Source organism: Mesocricetus auratus, unplaced genomic scaffold, assembly GCF_017639785.1.
Source record: "Mesocricetus auratus isolate SY011 unplaced genomic scaffold, BCM_Maur_2.0 Super-Scaffold_2245, whole genome shotgun sequence".
Taxonomy (NCBI): domain Eukaryota; kingdom Metazoa; phylum Chordata; class Mammalia; order Rodentia; family Cricetidae; genus Mesocricetus; species Mesocricetus auratus.
Genome location: NW_024429180.1, coordinates 51,855,746 through 51,876,551, shown reverse-complemented (window position 1 = coordinate 51,876,551; position 20,806 = coordinate 51,855,746). Strand labels below are relative to the sequence as shown.

The 20,806-nt window shown below is 43.6% G+C and overlaps 1 protein-coding gene across 1 annotated transcript; it reads left to right on the top strand.

The window, feature by feature from the left end:
- The first annotated feature begins 7,578 nt into the window (after window positions 1-7,578).
- Window positions 7,579-19,258, top strand: Stc1 (stanniocalcin 1). The gene is made up of 4 exons (XM_005071022.4): window positions 7,579-7,910; window positions 9,871-10,013; window positions 10,622-10,833; window positions 16,205-19,258. Exons 1-4 carry the CDS (start codon window positions 7,793-7,795, stop codon window positions 16,473-16,475), a joined length of 744 nt encoding a protein of 247 aa, XP_005071079.1. The 5' UTR covers window positions 7,579-7,792; the 3' UTR covers window positions 16,476-19,258.
- The last annotated feature ends 1,548 nt before the right edge of the window (window positions 19,259-20,806 follow it).

The following is a 20,806-nucleotide window of genomic DNA, read 5'->3' as shown; positions in this document are numbered from 1 at the left end:
TGCGTACTCCTCACCACAGAGTAAATTCCTTTTGGCAATAGCCACTGAGTCTTGCAACAATGCTCAGTTCTTTCTCAGTATCCTGACCCCTCCCTGTGAAGAGCCATCAGGGCATTTATTTTACAGCTACTGGCTTCCCTTTGACCTTCTTAAAGGAACTGGGACTCTGGCTTCTCTCCACAGGGATAGCTAATGACAGCATTTCAGGAGTATGGAGGGGGACTCTGAGGATAATCCCACGGCTTTGAAAGCTCTTCTAAAGAAACGGCATTTATTTGAAAAGATATGCTCATGCTACACAAAGGTGGGTACAACTCAGAGCTTTGGCCACTGTGGACAGAGGCAGTTGCAGCCTGTGTGGAGACCAAGGGCAGTAGAGGCTTCCAGGGAGATGACTCTACCTGAACATACCCTCCAGGGTCATCTGGAAAGATGCTGGGCTCATGGATAAACTTCAGCTGTCAGTCAACATCTGAACTACTTTGCAAAAAAAAAAAAAAAAAGACAGACAGACAGAGACTGACTTTTACAAAAGCTCATTCTTTCAAACAATCTATTTTTCAAACTCTGCTAAATGTCACATCAGGAACTACACTCTTCTCATTTCTCATGTTTGATTTAAATGGAATGATTCATTTCACGTTGACTCCCATAATCCAAAGTCTGTTGTGAGTGATTTCAACAGCAAATGAATACACACTCATACATGCGCACACACCCACATGCACTCACACTCACAAGCATGAACAAATGAGCACGTGCACACATGCCTCCACACATGCACACATGGAGGGGAAGGGCTGCCCATCCTTTGTTAATCTAATAAGAAAAAGTGCAGACAGTGGAGGATCACTACCTGAAGAAACTATTGTTTGCACTAAGAGGGAAAAAACTATGGAATTATCTTTAAATTTTGCTGAATGAAGGGACCATGTTTCCAGTGGCTCCTGCCTTTTTAACTCATTTAACTAAATTTTCCTAGTCTAGTGACTCCACTGAGGACATTTTTTACACTGAAGGATTCCACCACTTCCTCTAAAATCTTTCCCCTCCCATTTCTCCTACTCTTCCTCCTCCCCCTCCTCCTTCTCCCTCCTCCCTATGATTGTTAGTGGACAGTGCAGAATGTCAAGTTCTCTACATTGCTGACCTGGAGGACATAGCTTGTTTCCTCTGCACCTGGATTTCCATCCATCCCACTAAATTTCCTTACAGTTAATTTTTAAAGGGGATGAAACAGTTCATTTTCCAAATGGCTGACATAAAATGTGTTCTGTGGCAGCAAATAAATCGGCACTTTTTGACCATTTATTGCAACCATGATAAAAAAAAATCCCTACTGTGTAAAATCTCACTGGGCAATGTGAACTCTGTTCTCTAATAGGATAATTGATAGAGTAAGCAAGAAATACCAATACACGCTTAATACTCATTTAGAGTCAGCAACTGCTATATCTTAATCATACTCTCGCCTAAAGTACATTAAATGCAGCTTGATCTGAATCACCTCAATAAATCTCTTGGCAGGATTTGCAAACATCAAGTAAAAATTTCTGCTCTCTTAATCCGGTCCTTCTGCCGACTAGTAGGATGACTTGTATAAAAGCCCACCCATCCCCCCATCTCACCCCCCACACCTCATTTCTCAGCCAATAAACCAGCAATGATAGATGTGTCTAGCACTCAGAAATGGCCGCAAGACACTCCTTTGTACTTGAACAGCATTTTGCAAATGACAAGCTGGCTTGAGGCTAAAGATGTCAGAATGACACTTCAATACCGGTTGCAAGAGCGGGCATTTCTTTTATTCCTATTTCACAAACTCTTGACATCCTCAACCAGCCCTGCCCTGTCTGATCCACAGGCATATGCTGCTTTGCACCCTGGTTTGAGCATTCATGACTTTCCTCATAACTCCACCATATTCTCACAGTACCAACAAAATTCCATACACTAGTGGTCAGGGTAGGTGATGCCACATGATAAACCTTGATAACGCTCACTGTGAGAAGCAACTTCTGAAAACAAAGTCTTCTCAAACATGTATAGTATAAGAGCCATCCCCATATGGAGGCGGACTCTAGATGGACTCCTACACCCAGAGAAATACAAATCCCTTTGTAAAGTCATAGCTGGGCATACACCTCCCATGGAAGACATCTAAGACAACAAGAGATGACAGAAGTGCCCTAACAGATTATTCCGCCTTGAATAGAAATGGTTAAAAGAAAAAAGAATACTAGACAGAGAAATGGGTGAGAAATAGGCCTCTTTTTCCTTTAGTATGGGAGAGCAGTGCTCACTCCCACCTTGAATTAAAATCTCCTTTATAAATAAGAAGTTCAAGCATCCCAGTGTGATATCTGATATACCCCCTCCAACTGACCCGCAGGATTTGGACATAAGGATATAGAAAAGCACTTAAACTTGCCTAAGATTACTTCTCTAGGAGACAGCATTGGAATGGTACGTGTTGTGAAACTTGTATGAATATGGACTGCAAGTTCATTATAGGTCTCAGGTGATGGTCCTCAATAAATTAACACACCTCCCACCCTAGGAGGCATTCTTGGGGCTTGAAACAACAGCCAATTAAACAGAACCCAGGCTCACAGCTTCTTCTTTTTCTTTCTTTCTTTCTTCCTTTCTGTAATTTAGGAAGTATCTCCACATTGTCAGTTGGCTTGAGCGCCCTCATGCGTCTCAACAGAGGAATGTCACTCAAGGTCTTCCAAGGGTCCTGCTGAAGGACAAGTTGGTGGCACACACCTCTTCAGGTTTGCTTCACAATCTTCTTAGTGGGCTAGAGATTCACAGGCTCTCCTGGGACTGGGAGGAACATGTCCCCCGTGATAAAGAGTGAAATCACAACTTAGACCTACAGGAATGACAAGAGGAAGGAGGCCAATTTCAATTTGTCTTTTCTGGTTTAAGCCTATTAGGTCATCCTGTCTTTTCTTTTCTTTCCTACCCTCATCCCAACTTGAGAAGCAGGGATCCAAGCCTGATTGCTTTCTCTACCCCTCTGGTGGCCTTGCTACTGTAACAAGCAAATCTCAGATTTCTCCACATCCACATAGTAAGAGTAAGCCATGCTTCTTCCCTCTTTGAGTCCTGGTTTCCTCTTTTTTCCCAGATAATTTGTCTCTGCAGCCATGCCTGGCATACAAGAGAAAATTACCCATTAAATGATAAACAAATTCAAATCTATATGCACTACTCCAAGCCACTTGCCTTATTGCATTTTCAGAAAATACTTGCAAAATACATTCCCTTAGCAACTAGCTTTGGGTTTCTTGGAGCACAGGAGAAAGCCAAATCTGCATTCTCCATTATTGTTGTCTAGGGCTGGGTACACAGTGACCCTCCATAAGACAGCAGAGGTAGGGGTGGGTGGGTGAAGGGTGTGGCAAGTGAGGGAGCAGGTGTATAAAACGAGTTTACCTTCCTAATGTATATTACTTTCCTTGCTCAGCCATCCTTGGTAGAGTTTAAAGTAATCAAAGATGTACAAGGTTCATTTGGAAATTTAAGGTCCACACTGAAAATGCTGAATCTATATAGGGAAAATAGAAAGGAGTAAAACTATTTTCCCCTCATCTTCCTCCTTTCATTTTCCCGTCTTATCTTGAGGGTGGGAAGTTATTAGTCAACAATCCAACAGGAATTGCCAAAGCAAAGTGATCCAACCTTGGTCAGTATGTCAGACCAACTTTGCAGGGCTTTGACTCCTTCTAACAGAACATTCACCAAGAGATTCTCGTTCTTCAATTCCTCTCACCAAAAAGGCAAAGAGCTGTTCCCTGCTTAGCTTGAAGCTAGCCAAATCCAACAAAGCCTTAGAGATTTTTGGCTTAGTCTTCTCACTGAACACAAGCCAGCACTCCACGAGTGCAGCCAGGGCATCGCCACCAGCCTTCGCTGCTGGCAACTTCTCTGTCATGCTTCTTGGCACTTTCTTGGCTTGGGGGCAATAGCAGAGGTACTGTCTCCTCCCACCTACTGCCCCCACAGGCACCCCCAACTGTGTAGCTTGGCTTTGGAAGGTTCCCCACCCACTAAAAGTACAGTCAAGACTTTTGTTAGGTAATCTACAACCCTATGTGAATGCCAGAAAACGCCTGCCTTATGGAAATGCTAGATCTTTCTTGCAATTAAAAAAAATCATAGCCAAAACTAGGGCATGAAAAGTCTGATGTACATGACTTACCTAATTTCCAGAAGGATCTTTTCCAAGAAAGCCCTTAGGTTGGCTACTAAGATAAATTTACTCTAAGAGTCTCTCATATTGATCCTCCTTCCTTCCTACCCACCATAGCAACATCAGTAACACAGATGCCCATGAAGCTCCAACCTTTCTTCTCCAAGCTGTCTGTATGATGACAAGCCCTTCCCCAAGCATAATCTTCCTGCTAAAGAGCCATAATGCCTCCTGTTATAAGATCAAACTCAGATTCTGAAAACTAGCCTCCAGATTCTACCATCTTCTCTAATGTCTGCCGCCCCCCCCCCAGGAACAGCCGTATATCGCCCACAGAGTTGCCAAGTGATGGTGGATATTCAGATATCCTCAAGCTATGGGCTTCTGGGAGGAACTTGGCTTTGGGTACCTGTGCTTGCCATCATCTGGATCTCCTGACAAGTGCAGTGGTGCTTCCACACCACTTCCACTAAACTAGTGTGGCTGGTCACCAATAAATTGCTTCAAATGACAGCCTACCTGCCATTGTGAAACACTTTGCACAAATGGAAAACTAACCTCTGGATATATAGATATAGCTGTAAGTGAGTAAAATAAGGAGAGAAAATTTAACATCAAAGACACACACACACACACACACTCACGCACACGCGCACACACGCACAACACATCCTGATACTTGTGGGACATTGGGTGCTGGTAAGAGCTTCAGAGAGCTGGAAAAAGAAACTATTGTGAAAGGAAAGCCATCACCCTTCCAAGCTGATGGACCAGCCAGAGGTCAAGTGTATATCCTTGAGCAGTGCACAATGGCTAAGGAAGTAGAGGATACTCAGGAATGGACGTCAAGACCTTTTGGTAGAATCAGCACCTGTGTTCTTACTCCCTCTTTGAAAGGTAACATTCTGCAATGCCATATATGTTCTATTCTTGCCTTAGCCTAAAGGCATCAATAATCAACTTCAGAGCTTTCCAGAATAAGAATTTTATGAAACAAGAGCTAGCGCTACTTTTCTCAATTTAAGAATTCACTTTATGGACACCCCCATGGAGGGCCTCACCCTCCCTGGGGGAATGAGGGGATAACGGGGGGGGGGGGCTGGGAGGAGGGCACGGAAGGAGGGGAGGGAAAGGGAAAGGGACCTGGAACTGACTTGTGAAGCAACCTTGTTTCTTATCTAAATTTAAACTGGAAAATAAAATTAAAAAAAAAGAATTCACTTAACTTCTTGAAGTCTGAAGCCTTCCTCAAATCTCTAGCTGTCTCTCAGGCAAAGTCATGACATTCCGAATTTATAGAAGGTGTCCCAATGTTGGTCATCTTCCCGACTAAATTTCAAGTGCCTCAGGTCAAGAATTATGTTTGCTTTCTAGATAACTTCACTTTTCTCCTCCCTGAAACACTGAACAGTATTCCTCCTAGAAGGTACTGGAAAAACAACAATACTGTTGATGAACAAAAAAAAAAAAACAACAATGACAAGTTATAGTTGGCACATTTCGTTGATAAAAAGATGAAATTAACTAATTGGAACATGGAAATCTTTTCAATTTTTAACATATTTTCTGTGTCTTTTACTCCTTCCAGCTCTTGTTACAGCAAACACCCCTGCTTTCTAACAATCCTTTTTGGCAAAGGATGGACTGTAAGTCATCTTAGCAAACCCATTCCCTGCACATAGACACACACACAAGCAATGCACACAAACACACACTGAGAGACAAACCTCAGTCTTAGCTTGATTTGTGAGGACAGAATTAGCATTTGTTTGTTTGTTTGTTTGTTTGTTTGTTTGTTTTAGCTTGCCTGTGAAATTTCAGGATTGAACCTGAAGCCACTGGTTTTGTAAGACCATGCTGTCCAAGTCTGTAGAATCACCAAGAGCTGTTTCTCAGTTACCTCCTGAAAAATATTCAAGATTTTGTTGTTTAATTCTTGCACCTTACCCCAGTCCTTAATGATCACCTTCCTACCCTGAGAAGTCCTCTCATGGATCATTAACCTCCTTCACAGCTTACAGACAAGCCTTCGTGTTGCCTACACTCCACTTATAAGAAAATATGAGCAGCTATGCTGGGCATGATTTTGATTCCACTATAATTTTCCCATTAAGTCTCCAGTTTATCAGTCTCCTCTCCTACACATTCTGGTCTTTCCCTACCCTTTCTTCACAGTCCCGCCCCCCTGCCTCTTCCCCAACCCCCAAGAAGTGAACTGGTTTACCCAACAGGTTTAGTCTTGCTTTGACCAGCTCATTGTTTCAACGTGATTATGAAGTGGCTGGGCTTGAATACACAGTTTATTAATTTTCAGGCATTTGCCATGTTCCTCTGTGGAGTGTGGTGTGAGTGAGTAGGTGTGCATGTGTGCAGAGACAGTAACCAACACTCCTGGAGTTGGCAGGACCATTGGTGACTAAGGAGACCGTGTTGATAGGTGATCCAGGACTAAGGATGTAGCCAGTTAATACAGAGCAAGACAGCATGCAGGAAGTGGTGGGTTTAATCACCAGCACCGCACGGTGGCAAACTTCTGTCATTGCAACATGAGAAACATGGAGACAGTGAGACCAGAAGTTCAAGGTCACCCTTAGCTATGTGTCAAGTTCAGCCTGGGCTGCATGAGACCTTGTTTCAAAATTTTATGTTCCCTGGGAATCATATCATTTTAGAGGTGTATGGGGTAATATTTGAGAATTGGAACGGCAAGGTAAAAGGACAGGTCCAAGGTCAGAGGTTTAATGGAGGAGCTGAGGGAACAGCTGGGAGCTAGAACCAGAGCAGTTCATGTCACTAAGCTCTTAACACTCACATCCATCCTTCTGCCACGGTTTACACATGTCAGTGAGAATTCACAGATCACAGCAAGGAATCAAAGATGAACATTACAAGTGAACAGGCAAAACCAGAAAGAAAAAAAAATGATGTTGAACTCTTGCAGAGAACAGCCTACTAAAATTAGAGAGTTGCTGTAATTCGATTAAATTCTAATTTGCATCACATCTCCCTATCAAGCACCCAGCAACCATTTCCTCCTAGTGGTTCCTTTTTCTAAAAAATGAAATAAAATAAGATGAATTTCACAAGTACCTTGAAGAGCTTTTCAAGTGATTTTTCCTTTTAATTTGATCAATACAGAGCTACCACTTCAGCGTGTGAAAATAGCTTTTTCACACGTCCCTGCACACACACTTATAAATCATTGGCAGCAGGTACTTCCAATTTGCTGGAAAATATTTCTAAGAAGTCAAAAAGCTCCAGCTGAATAAGCGTGCCTGCCTATTGGCTAAACGGACCACTTGAAGGATCTGATTGGTTCCTGATCCTGAGGACCGATAAGACGGCTATAAAATCCCTGGGTGCAGCTCTTGGGCCCCCAGTTTGCAAAAGCCAGAGGTGTAAGAAGCAGCAGCAGCCAGCCAGCCAGCCAGCCAACCAACCAGCCAGCCAGCCACACAAAAATTCTTCCTGAAATCCTCACCTAAGCTTTCAGTATATCCAGATCCACATCTTCACTCAAGCCGGGAGAGGGAAAGAGGAAAGGGGGGGAGGAAAAAAAAAGCCAACAACTTAGCGGAAACTTCTCAGAGAATGCTCCAAAACTCAGCAGTGATTCTGGTGCTGGTCATCAGTGCTGCTGCAACGCACGAGGCGGAACAGAATGACTCTGTGAGCCCCAGAAAATCCCGGGTGGCGGCTCAAAATTCAGGTAAGCCAGCAAACCCAGGACTGGTTTCTCCCCCCCAAAGAGCTGTCCTCATTTGCCTCTCACTTTTGCATGTGTGTCTGTGACGGCTGATCTCGGTAATAAATGTGCTTCATGCAATGAACTGCCAGTGTAATCCAATAGCCTTAGGAAGTGGAGTTCCTTTGTCTAATACATTGCAAGCAACTAACGAAGAAGCTGGGCGCTCTGCTGAGGGTATTTCATTGCATAAGCCTAGCCTGATTGCCTGAAATCTGGCACGTACCCTCCTGTTGGGGGGAGGGGGCGGGGAAAGGCTTGAATGCTGGCATGCCTCACGGCTCACTATACTCCACAAGCCGGTCTTAAGGTGATGCGCGGCTTACCTGCTGCGGTCCCGATCCCTGCTCCTTTAGACCTTGTAACTTGACTTCTCTACCTCTTCAGAGAGCACCCAGACAAGTCCCCTCTTCACACTGATTTGTGGAACCATAGTCCTCAAGTCTGGGGAGAATAAAAACCAGGGCGGATTCAGAAAGAAGAAGGGGGGAAGAAACCTACACACCCCATTCCCTATAGGGTTGCCAGTCTCTTTCCTAGCTCTCACCGGCTCCATTCAATCGCCCAAGCAGCCCATGGCTCCTAGAAGGAAGTGCATTTGTGAAACGAAGCAGTTCTTTCTCCATGGGTAAGGTCTTACTTTCGGCCTGACTCCAGTACCAGTTAACTGTATATGGTCCTGGCCTCCGGAGGCTAAGAGGCACTAGGACCTCTCTGCCCCTTGACTTTGGCTCCCTACTCACTCCTCTCCCCAACCGTCAGCAGAGATGGGACCGCAGGTGTCAAAATGCTGCAGATGCTCCCCCTTGGAAGAGCGCAGGTCCCTGCCGAGAGGAGGCCTTTTGCCTGGCTTCCTTTTGTACTTAGTTGCTATAGCGATGCCGTGATTCACAATTCAAGCTTGCCTAAAACAATAGCAGCCCTAATGCATATTAAAACTGCTTAAAGCAAAGTTATAATTTGAACCCGTGGAAATATATAATTAGGGAAATGACTTGTAACATCCCAGAGGCTGCGGGGGGGCGGGAGACGGGGGGGGGAACACGGCACCTAGCATAACCAAACCCCGCTTTTGATCTGGGAGGAGAATCCTATGGTATGAAGGCTGCAGATGATGGCTTGCGGAGCTGCCTGCCAGAACACCCCTCCTTCTGTGGGAGAGAAATTACTTTTATGGCAGATCTTATCCAGGATGCAGAAAGCCTGCTGCAAGTTCTTTGCGGTTTTCTTCCAGCCTTACACAAGGGCTGCCTCGGAGTTGTCACTCCACACCTGTGTTTCTCTTTTTTGAAAAGAAGCCTTTTTAATATGAGAGATTATTCATACCTCTAAGTGCTGGGCTGTGGTTGGGGTGCTGGGGTGGATACAAAGAGCTCTGATTCCTTTCTGCCAATGCCATCGTGGGTTAAAAGCCCTCTTTGGGAAGGGTCTCCTTCCAAATGGACTCAGTAAATTATTCCCTGCCTTTTAGATAAAAGTGTCCATGTTTTTCACTCCAGACTGCATTTTTCAGAAGGCAGCTAGATTCTCTGGTCCTCCCCCAAGCCTGACCTTCAGCCTACCCATGCTTTCAAGTTCCAAGTGACAGCCTTTGATTCCCGTCACCACCAGAAGGCACTGTGCCTTGCAAGGTCTCTAACCTTACTTCTCTAGCCATCAAAATGCAAAGAAGGGTGAGACTCAGAAAGCATGTGCCTGAGGGGGAAGTCATCTCCTCTGCACTGACTCTTAGAAGCAAAAAGAGCCTGTCCATCCCCTTTCTCACCCCCACACTGTTCCTCAGATTGTTCTATCTAATGGAACCCAAGGTCAAAGTTCAAGGGTAAATTCAGATTCTGTGCCCTTGGTATTGTCCTCTACACCTAATGGATCCTACCCAGAACCCTTTGGCTTGACCCACACTGGATCTGCTTGTCTCTTTCAGCTGAAGTGGTCCGCTGCCTCAACAGTGCCCTACAGGTTGGCTGTGGGGCCTTCGCATGCCTGGAAAACTCCACATGTGACACGGATGGGATGTACGACATTTGTAAATCCTTCTTGTACAGTGCTGCTAAATTTGATACTCAGGTAATGCGACCTTGACCTCTACTCCCCCTGACTGCTTGTCACTTAACAGGGTGCTCAGTACTGCTCTTGGGAGCCTGCCTTGTAGGGAGACAAACCAGCTTCCCAGCCTCCTACTCAAAATACCCATGGCCAGGGTGTAGACAGACAGACAGGCAGACACACACACACACACACACACACACACACACACACACACACACACGAAACTATACATGGGGAGCGGGGCGCAATAGACCAGGAATAAGGCGTTGCTAGAGGCTGGCTTAGAACAGGAGGGATGACTGGCAGAAAAGCATTTCTGCTTTGACAGGAAATAAAAATGTTCTATGAATGCCCTAACATGATGCCTTAAATTGTGAGCTGCCAGTCTTAATCCCAAGAACATAAAACTGATCATGGTCATCTTCACACCTCAGAACAGTTGATGATGGCTTCCTCCCATCTTATTTCCCTTCCCTGGAGCTGAGTATTCAAGACAGACCTAGGGAGAAGAACGTTTCTTTTTTTAGTTCTTAGCTATACTATTAAAGCAAGTCCCCTTAAAGGCATCCTAGACCCAAACCTCTTCGAACAGGACAATCTAACATTTATCTTCTTGTCCCTGGCAGGGAAAAGCATTTGTCAAAGAGAGCTTAAAATGCATCGCCAATGGGATCACCTCCAAGGTTTTCCTTGCCATTCGGAGGTGTTCTACCTTCCAGAGGATGATAGCTGAGGTGCAGGAGGAGTGCTACAGCAAGCTGAATGTCTGCAGCATCGCCAAGCGCAACCCGGAAGCCATCACTGAAGTCATACAGCTGCCCAATCACTTCTCCAACAGGTACCTAGGGGTTCCTCTTCTTCACAATCAGGGACATGGAAGGGGATTGGCCAGCAAAGCCAGAGAAGAAATTTTTCCCTCCAGTGTTAAAATATTCCCACACAGTTAGCAGAAAGTTGGTTTGTAGTAACCCTAGGTGGATACATCTCTGTCCAGTTCTTACCATAAGCACAAAGCAAACAATGAAACTCTGGACAATACCTTTTGAGACATCAGGTGTGACTGAAACCATGACAGTTCAACAGAACAACAGGCCATGATAACCCCTCCCCCCCAGGTCAAATGTCAGAAATGCAGACTTTTATTAAAACTGTGTGTATTTTGAGTCAGTCCCAAAGCTAGATATTTCAGTGGCTAATCCAGAACTTGGAATTTTCTCTGTGCAAAGTTAAATGACTTCAGGGAACCATTCCCACATCCCCTTCAATGCCTTATGTCATCCTAACCCTCTAGAACAAGAGTCCCTGGAAGGAAGAGCTGGTAGCAGATCATATTTACATCTCAGGTGATCCAAAGCCACTGGGTTCACACCATCCAAGCTCCAGGTCTTTCTGGGTCTTTGACTTTGAAGTCTTTGCCAGACAGGAATGAACCCCCGATGTGTAAGAGACCTGTCATCCTGGTCCAGTCTGGGTACCTTGGAAAGATGTCTAGCAAGAACTGAAGGATGCAGTTTGGAAGACACAGGCAATTAGAATCAGTAGTGATGAACACCAGTTAGGGATAACCTGTGGGTACTTGAAGCCAAACCCTATGACTGGATGAAATCCTATGATTCTCTGATTCTCCCACCAAGTCCACATGCATTCACAGGGTATAGTTCCTAGCCAAACCCCCCTATTCTTTGAGAGTGGAAATAGTCAAGTCTTGCCCCTAACATGAAACTTCTGTGACATACAGGAGCCATTCTAGTGGCCTACAGAACCCCAAGTCATCCTACGGAAATCTACCATGCATCCCTTGATTGTACTCTACCAGAGTTCTTGCTGATTTTCTCAGAACAGAGAAAAAAAACAACAACAACAACTTCATTTTCCTCAAATGAAGAGTAGACAATGACTAGGAACAGAGGATGCAGTTATGTAGCATTTTAAAAGAAGGGATCTTAGTACACTCATTAGTACAAGTTCTTAAAGATCCCGGGACACATGATCTGTAATGTGGCAGGTGACCAATTTCAAAACTATACCGAGCTGGCTATTTCAATTAAAGTGACATTTTCCCTTGTGAAGAGAGATTCACTGTAGAAAGGAAGGTACAGAGTCTGGACCAAAGATTCCCATTACCCAAGAGGACACTTGGGAAAGGCATCCTTAGCTGGACCATTATTCTTTTTACAAAGTGCCTTGTTTTCAATGCCTTTAGAAAAATGGTCCAGGCACAGTCTCCTTATCTCTTCTTGCTCATGTTCAATAGAAAAGGTCAATGGGGGAAGGGTGGCTTAAACACCAGAATCTCTCATACAACTCTTACCTTTTTCCAAGTATTTCACTTCGGTGTTCAGGGCTGGAATAATTTCCGTTCCAGGAGGGGCTTGATCTGCTTGCTCTATTTCAGCTCCTTGCCCGCCTGAAACATCCTGCTTTCCCAGCCTTGGTCCCAACATAGACACATGCAAAGTCCCTGCCATTTGGCAGAGAATTGTAAAGGGAAGTAGTTACAGGTTCATTCCACCTTCCTGTGGTTTGTCGAGCATGAGATTTAGGTCTGGGAGAATCCAAAACCTGTGACTGGACTACAAGGCCAAACAGGAGAACGAGTACATGACAGATGTACCCAAAGATAGAAGGTAGTTGGGAGTGTCCTCCTGCCTTGATTTTAAATATGCACCTTCAGTCTTAAGGGAAGCAGGGAGGACTGATGAGGTGGAAAAGGCACCACGAAGCTTGGGAACCAATGAGACCAACGCAGACTCAAAGTGGGAAAACTGACAAAGCGTCCAACTCTCTAGGGCATGGATAGGGAACAGGAAACAGAAGAATAATATTGATCAAGGGAAACAAAGGACTATTTATAAACTCTCACACAGAACGTTCCTGGGCAGAATGTGTGTATTTGGGTAAGCATGGCTGAAACTGTAGCTATGGAGAATATCTGATCTTATTCTTTACCGAGGGGCAGGGGGAGGTGCCAAGGATAGAATATGCAAAATGAGAAGAAAGATATGCACTTTGTTAAAGGTCCTTCTAGGCTGTGAGACCAGAAGGCTTAATCTGTAACCCCATTGCAGTGTGTTGCTGCCAGTCATAAAGGATGTCAAGCTAAAGAACAGAGTCAGCCCAACTCCCCCTACAGAGGAGGCATCTTCTGCTGAGTTGCACTGTTTTCTTATCCTGAGAAGGAAAATGTACACTGAATCCTTAGAAACAAAATACCATAGCTGAAGGTGACAGTTATCCAAACCCTACTGCCCCCACCTAACTGACTGAAGGACAGAGGTGCAGAGAGACGAACAACCTGCTGGAGGTCTCACAGCTTGGAAGCCACCAAATAGGGTCCAGAATTCACATGGCCTTGAGCCAAGCTATTTTGATTTCTACTTTAAAAAAAAAAAGCAGCCAGAAAAACCCTGCAAGAAGTCCCTGCAACCCAAAAATAGAATACCATGAATAACTAAATATACAAGCACCATGGTGTTCAGCAAGGAATTCTGTGTGTGCTCTCTCCTAAAAGAAAAGATGAAGCCCTCTTCATAACTAGAGTAACTGTATGTTCTTAGGAAAAAAGGGGGCTTGGTAAATATATGGCAATTGCTAAGACAACTTTTGCTGGAGGCACAACCTCTTAGAGCATCCATGTTGCTTAGCAACCTGTAGTAAAGGTCTTCTCATCGGCCCGCACAGTCCAGAGTTGAGTGCTGCATTCCAGTCTCACTGGAGACTACAGGGTTAGCTGAACTGATATCAAGCAGCTGGCACAGGTTTCAGCTTTTGAGAAGCTCCTAGCAGAGCCATGTATAATTTCCTATTTTAAGATGTTCCTTTAGCCTACTCCACTGAGTTACCAGAGCCCCCTCAGGGAAGCAGAAGAGCAGGCAGACTGACAGGGGTCATTGCCAAGAAAACCCAAGAGCAGGTACCCTGGTTAAGTCCCTCAGAGAAAGCAAGAGAAAAGGCAGCAATGGGATCCCAAAGCTGGAGGCTAGCTAGACAAACTGAATTTATTGAAGGGGTTTAGACTTCTCCATCCAGACAAGAACTTGCAATCCTGTCAAAGAAGAAACTTCCCATCCTTTCTGTTTCAAAAGAGCAATCACATTTTCCAAACCACTGGGAGGCACATGTGCCATAAAGAGTTCTTTCTAGATGTGAAAGGGTTAACTTCCCTGACATATAACATCCTTTATTTCACTACATCCTCTAAGAACTAACTAAATAGACCTCCAGATTGGGGGGGGGGCTAATCCTAGATGCCTAGAGATGAATGAGGGTATAGATGGCTGAAGCTGTTGGGGCACAATTATTTTTTTCTCAGTTTTTCCAAAACTGGTTTCTCCCCATCTCTCCATCCAAGTAAGCTCAGCTTGACTCATGTGCTTTGTAATTCCAAAGAGTTGGAAAATGTTCCTCTGAGCCAGAGAAGCCCAATTTCCCTCACAGCTGGATATAATTGTCCCTGAAAGGAGGGCTGTAGCCAGGACTATGGGCAAGCCAGACACTGTTCTCTCTCTCCATCCACAGCTTCACCCTCTCACCCAAAAAAAGGGTGGCTGCTTTGCTTCACTACTCATGCTCTATGCTGGTCACTGTCCATCCTTCAAAGGACCTCTCTAGGGGGTCAAGTTATTCCAGCAATATGCTTGCTCCCGTGCTCTGGGAGTTGAGTTAAAAATAAACAGGATGTTCTCCCCCCAGATGATCCTATGGCCCCAATGACACCATGACCAGTCCTAGAAAAGGGTCTCTCCACATCAGTAGAGCAGGTCACAGTCACAAGGAAAGTCTCCTGTCATTGAGCACAGAGCTAATAGGTTTATACAACCATTGAGTCAGAAATGTCCTGTCAGATTGGAAAACACCTGAACTTTCCCAGTTTAGAAGTTTTGAATAAGATGGTTCCATCTTTTCACAGCCATAACACTTGGCAGCGTTGTTTGAGACATTCAGAGAATTGTTGCATACATGATGGTCATTTATACCAAACACAAAGGTCTTTGTTTGTCATTAGAGTTTTTGTTTGTTTGCCTACAATCCACCAGAAACACGGATCATTTTTCTTCAGGAAACAGATCTTTTTTTTCTACAACAGAAGAATATTTTTGTGTTCTTTTTTATTGATGCTAAAGTTCAGTGGCTATATTAAGAAAATATTTCAGTATGGATATAAACATAGGGACAGATGGTAAGACCTTGGTTAGTGCTATCCATGCAGAGTAAAGGTGCTTGTGGTCTTACCAGACAAGAGAGTCACCCTGTTATTTAAGTTGTTTCCTTAGGGGGAAAAATATAAAATTCAATAGTGAATTATTGAGCAGAAAATACAGCCTGATGACACTCAGTTACTTGGATACAAAGAATAAGGACATTCACCCTGCCCTTGAGACATTTCCAAAATCAAGCCATGGAAAAGGGAATAGTCGTAATGCTATCAAATGTTGGTGCTTGAGGTGATAACTAAAACCTATGAGGCACCTAAGAAGGAAGAGGTCACAAAAGTCTGAACAATGTGAGTCCATTTCATGGAGTTACAGAAGCATGAACTTTAAGGGCACTAATATTTCCCTTTAAGCACCCTTGCTACCTAGTGTTTGGCTGCAGAAGGCTACTATTTGCCTTTGAAGAAAACCTCAAAACAGTCAGCAAACAGATTTCTCAAGACTGACTGAGTTGGTGTAAGGAAAGTAGATTTCGCAGGAAAACATGTGGCTTTAGACCAAGGTTCAGTTAGAATGTGTGTTCATGTGCACATACTCTTGAGCACACACACACCAGGGTAAAGGGAATTTGCAAAAAGACATCCAATTAACTGTCAGTCCATGTACAGTGATTCAGTCCTAACACAAGCTTTAAGACCAACCTATTGTACTCATCTCCCTTAAGTACAATACATGGGTACTATGCAGTGGACATGACTAAGTCCACTTCTGCCATGAATTCATTGTATGACATTGAGCATGCATCCTAGTTTCTTCTCTACACAATGAGAGCATTTTGTGTTGTCCCATTTATCCCTAAGAGTCTTTGGTTTCCAGAATGTCAGACATTACAGTCAACCTACAACTGTTCAGTTTGATCTACATCTCTTGAAGTATAAACCTGGAGATGGACTTTCTAGTGTTGTATGGTGAACTCAGAACTCAGAAGGAAACAAAACATTTGAGCACTGACCTGATCCTTACTTGGCTTTCCCTAATAAACATTTCCCATTGCAGATACTACAACAGACTTGTCCGAAGCCTTCTGGAATGTGATGAAGACACAGTCCGCACAATCAGAGACAGCCTGATGGAGAAAATTGGGCCCAACATGGCCAGCCTCTTCCACATCCTGCAGACAGACCACTGTGCCCAGACACACCCCAGAGCTGACTTCAACAGGAGGCGCACAAATGAGCCACAGAAGCTGAAAGTCCTCCTCAGGAACCTCCGAGGTGAGGGGGACTCTCCCTCCCACATCAAACGCACCTCCCATGAAAGTGCGTAACCAGGGAGAGGTATCCACATCCTCAACAAACTAATAGCATTTTAGGGGTGTTAACACACCAACTTTGAGTGTACTGTGCCTGGTTTGATTTTTTTTAAGTAATCCCTATTTTCTATCCCACCCTTAAAGAAAATTGCATGAAACTAGGCTTCCGTAATCAATATCCCAACATTCTGCAATGACAGCATTCTCACCAACAGAATACATGTGATCAGCCATTCTCTCCTTGAGAGAATGTAGTCTCTTTTATCCCCTGTCTCTATGAATTCTTTTTCCCAGAACCCCATCAATGCTCCTCAAACACAAAACATTCATGTAACTGCCCAGGTCATTATAATCTGAAGATGTAGAGCCCTTTAGAATGGTCACCCAGTAGAGTTAGCCAATACAAAACAACTTTATTTAAATGCATGTCTTAAATGCTCATAAATATGTTAAACGGAATTCGTGTTATGAATCTGTGCTGGCCATGGACGAATATGAATGTCATGTTTGAATTCTTGATCTCTAACGAGTCTTATGGTCTCTAGCCTCCAATGTCTAATTTCCTTTCTGACATATTTACCAAATTGCTCAAACCTGGTTGTCCCACCAGACTTTGAGCCAGCATCTTCTTGCATCTAATGAAAAACAAAAAGCTAACATCTTTATGTACTGTAACTGCTCAGAGCTTTAAAAGTATCTTTAACAATTGTCTTAAAAACAGAGAATCTTAAGGTCTAACTGTGGAATATAAATAGCTGAAAACTATTGTACTGTACATAAATTCCAGAGGACTCTGCTTAACAAAGCAGTCTATAATAACTTTATTGCATATAGATTTAGTTTTGTACCTTAGCTTTATTTTCCTTTTCCTGGGAATGAAATAACTATCTCACTTCCAGATATCCGCATTCATGCTCCTTGTGGCCTTTTTTATAACTAAGGGGGTAGAAGTAGTTTTAACTCAACATCAGAACTTAAGATGGACCTATACAAGATAGGAAAACCCAACAGGTTATCTGAAGGACCCCAGGTAAAATGTTAATCTCCTAGCCCACTCAACCCAGAGGGCTACGTTTGACTTAGGTGTATCCTGAAACAGCTCTGTCACATCCAACTGGGAATTACAGGAATCAAAAAATTCATCCCTTTGGGCTTGGACACTGAGTGTGACAAGGCTTACTATTCCCTTGGAAGTGGCAGTTCTTGACTCATCACCTTCCATCAGTGCCTGGCACTCTGGGAAATGATGGTGTGGGAGAGTCTTCACTAAGTCAATCACCTTTGGGTCTTTAATCCGGGAAACTTGGGCTTGAGGGGTATAAATAACCCTGGGATGTCCAGCCTTAATAGACTCCTTTTACTTTTTTGTCCTGTAACACGCTGTCTGCCAAAGTTGTCCTGGCAGCTGGACCATCTCTGTAGGATCTTAAAAAAAAAGAAAAAAGAAAAAAAAGAAAATATATAGAGAGAATGAAGGAGGGCATAAGAGCTGGTGGTTTGATCATTTCCGCTGTGATGTTTACAAGATGGCAGCCACCAAAGCCAAATGATTAACCTGTCTACGAACAACAGTAGTTTCTCAGGGTCATTGTCCTTGAACCCAACAGCCCCTTATGAGTGTCACTGCTCACCAAAGGTCAATGCTGAGAGAGGAAGCGGACGGGGCTGCTCCAAAGTCACTTGGGTAGAAACTATTGGTGCTTGACTCTCACTAGGCTAAACCCCAGACTTGACCAAATTGAGTGATAGGGACCCTGGTGGGAGGAGGGAGGGCACCTCTCCAGGGAAATAAAAAGCAATACAACTTTACCACAAAGCCTTTAAAACCAGTAACATAGTGCTCAAGGACCAAGATCAAGCGCAGCAGCTGCACAGACGCTGCTGCCTTTGTCCCCACACAGCCTCTAAGCGTGCTGACATCAGATTGTTAAGGGCATTTTTATACTTAGAACTGTCCCATCCCCAGGTCCCAAGCAAATGGACACTGCCTTAGCCTCTTGGAAATCAGGTAGCACATATTCTAAGCTAGATTCACCCCTCTCCCTCACTTCCCACCCTGGGCAAGGCTGACTTCTTTAAACCAGAAAAGCTAATCAAGTGTGTGCGTTGTGCATTTTGCAAACCCACTAAGCCAGAACCCCAAAGTGGCAAGTAGCTTATGAGAATTCCTAGTGAAATTCTCTCTTACTTGAGTTCAGTAGATTTTCTTTCTCTCTTCTCTTTCTCCTCTGTTCTCTTTTATTTTTTCTGTGACCTCTTCAAGCCGTGTAGCCTCTTTTCTCCCCACAGTGATATTGGTATATGTGCAAACAATACAAATATCTACTACACATATGGAAAGAAGCAGTTCTCACAATGTTGCTAGTTGTTTGCTTCCTTTTCTCCCTACCCTGCCCACCTCCTCCTCTTCCTTGAACTTCCAAAGCTTTGTCTCATGTTTGCTGCAGAGTGATTCGGGGGTTGACCTAGACCAGTTTGCATGATCTCCTCTCTCGTGATTTGGTTGCACTTTAGAACATTTTTGTGCCGTTATATTTGCATTATGTATTTATAATTTAAATGATATTTAGGTTTTTGGCTGAGTACTGGAATAAACAGTGAGCATATCTGGTATATGTCATTATTTATTGTTAAATTACATTTTTAAGCTCATGTGCATATAAAAGTTATGAAACATATCATGGTAATGACAGATGCAAGTTATTTTATTTGCTTATTTTTATAATTAAAGATGCCATAGCATAATTTGAAGACTTTGGTGAATTCCTTCTACGATAATAATAAAGTGTTATGTTTTATTTGGGTTTTTTCCCCTCCATGTCTTTCATTGTTATTCTTTAAACCTTTGGTTCAGTAAGATGGCTTAGTAAATAAACTACTTGTGACCTCAGAAACCTGGTGACCTGAGTTCAAGCCCCAGAATTCATGTAAATATAGAAAGAAAGAAAGAAGAGACTCCACAAGTTGTCCTCCAACCTCTGCATAGGCTGTGTATACATACACACAATACATGTACACATGCATGCACACATGCATGTGTCATAATAATAATAATAATAATAATAATATGTCTCTCTTAAGACTTCTTGAATTAGAATTTAAGTATGAAGTCACTGTCCCATTCATTTTCTTTAAAGTTACTAATAATGACTATAAATGCAACTTATATCAGCACTTGCCAAACATCCTCACACTTATTTGGTAGCTCCCCTTACCCTCATGATAAAATTGAAACCCAGGGACTGCGGAGATGGCTCAGACAGTAAAGGGCTTGTCATACAAACATGAAAACCTGAGTTCAGATTCCAGACACTTCTGTAAAATTCTGGTCATGGCAGGATTTCCCTGTAGTTTAACGATGGTGAAGAAAAGACAAGAGCATCCTTGGAGCTCACTAGCCAGACAGCATGCTTAGCTGAATTAGGGTATGCCAGGGTCATAAGAGGTCATGTCTCAAAGAAACAGTAGAAACTAATCAAGGAAGGAAGCAACTCACACAGATTCGTGAACCCATATACATGCAAAAACAACAACCAAAAAAAAAAAAAACTCCTTCCAAATCTGGAAGAGACCTTAAGGGTCTATAATTACAAGGCAATCCATGCTCATCAATCAGTAACCTCTGCATGGCAGCAATGCAGGCACAGAGGATTGATGCTCCATCTCCCTTCCAGGTGTGTACGCTGTTCACACTTCCTCTCTACAGAGACTGGGAGGGCCCGGGTGAAAAGAGCACCTTTGTTATTATAAATAAAGATTTTTGAATGCAGTGGAAGACAGGATGCAGCTGGTTGAATACAGTCAAGGAAACAAGGAAAGCAGATAGTCTGCTACCAGGAGATCAGATGCTTGCGACTCAAGTGCTGGCTCCGTCACTTACAAACTGCATGATGTCAGATGAGTCATTAATCTCAAAGAGCATCAGTTTCTTGCTTCCCTATGATAGCAATCCCGTGGAGCCTTTGTGGATCATTAAGTGAGATGCTCACAGCAGTCTCACACACAGGTAACACAGTGAGAGTCCACTATGGCTGCCACAGGTAAAGGACAGTAGAGCTAGCTCACCCCATCTCAGAAATGTAAAAGGGATTCAAAAGAGGCAGGCAGCTTTGGCTTTGTCAGAGGGTTTTGAGTTCAATCAAGGGAAAAGGAGCATGGCCATATCTTGCTTGTACAAATAAAGCCTGTCCGGGGGTCAGAGAATGGAGCTTGCCACTAGCTAACCATAGAGGTCTGGAGGTCTGTACAGACAGACAGGAAGTGACATAGCTGGACAGAAATAGGATATAAGCAGGGAGAAACAAGGACTTGCTCTCTTATCTGCAGAGACTCTAAGGAGGTAAGGC

Bases quoted from the DNA above. Each gene is read 5' to 3' on its own strand.
- Stc1 (XM_005071022.4), top strand. From the start codon at position 7,793: ATGCTCCAAAACTCAGCAGTGATTCTGGTGCTGGTCATCAGTGCTGCT. The intron at 10,014-10,621 runs GTAATGCGACCT...TGTCCCTGGCAG, and splicing joins CTGCTAAATTTGATACTCAG to GGAAAAGCATTTGTCAAAGA. The intron at 10,834-16,204 runs GTACCTAGGGGT...TTCCCATTGCAG, and splicing joins CCCAATCACTTCTCCAACAG to ATACTACAACAGACTTGTCC.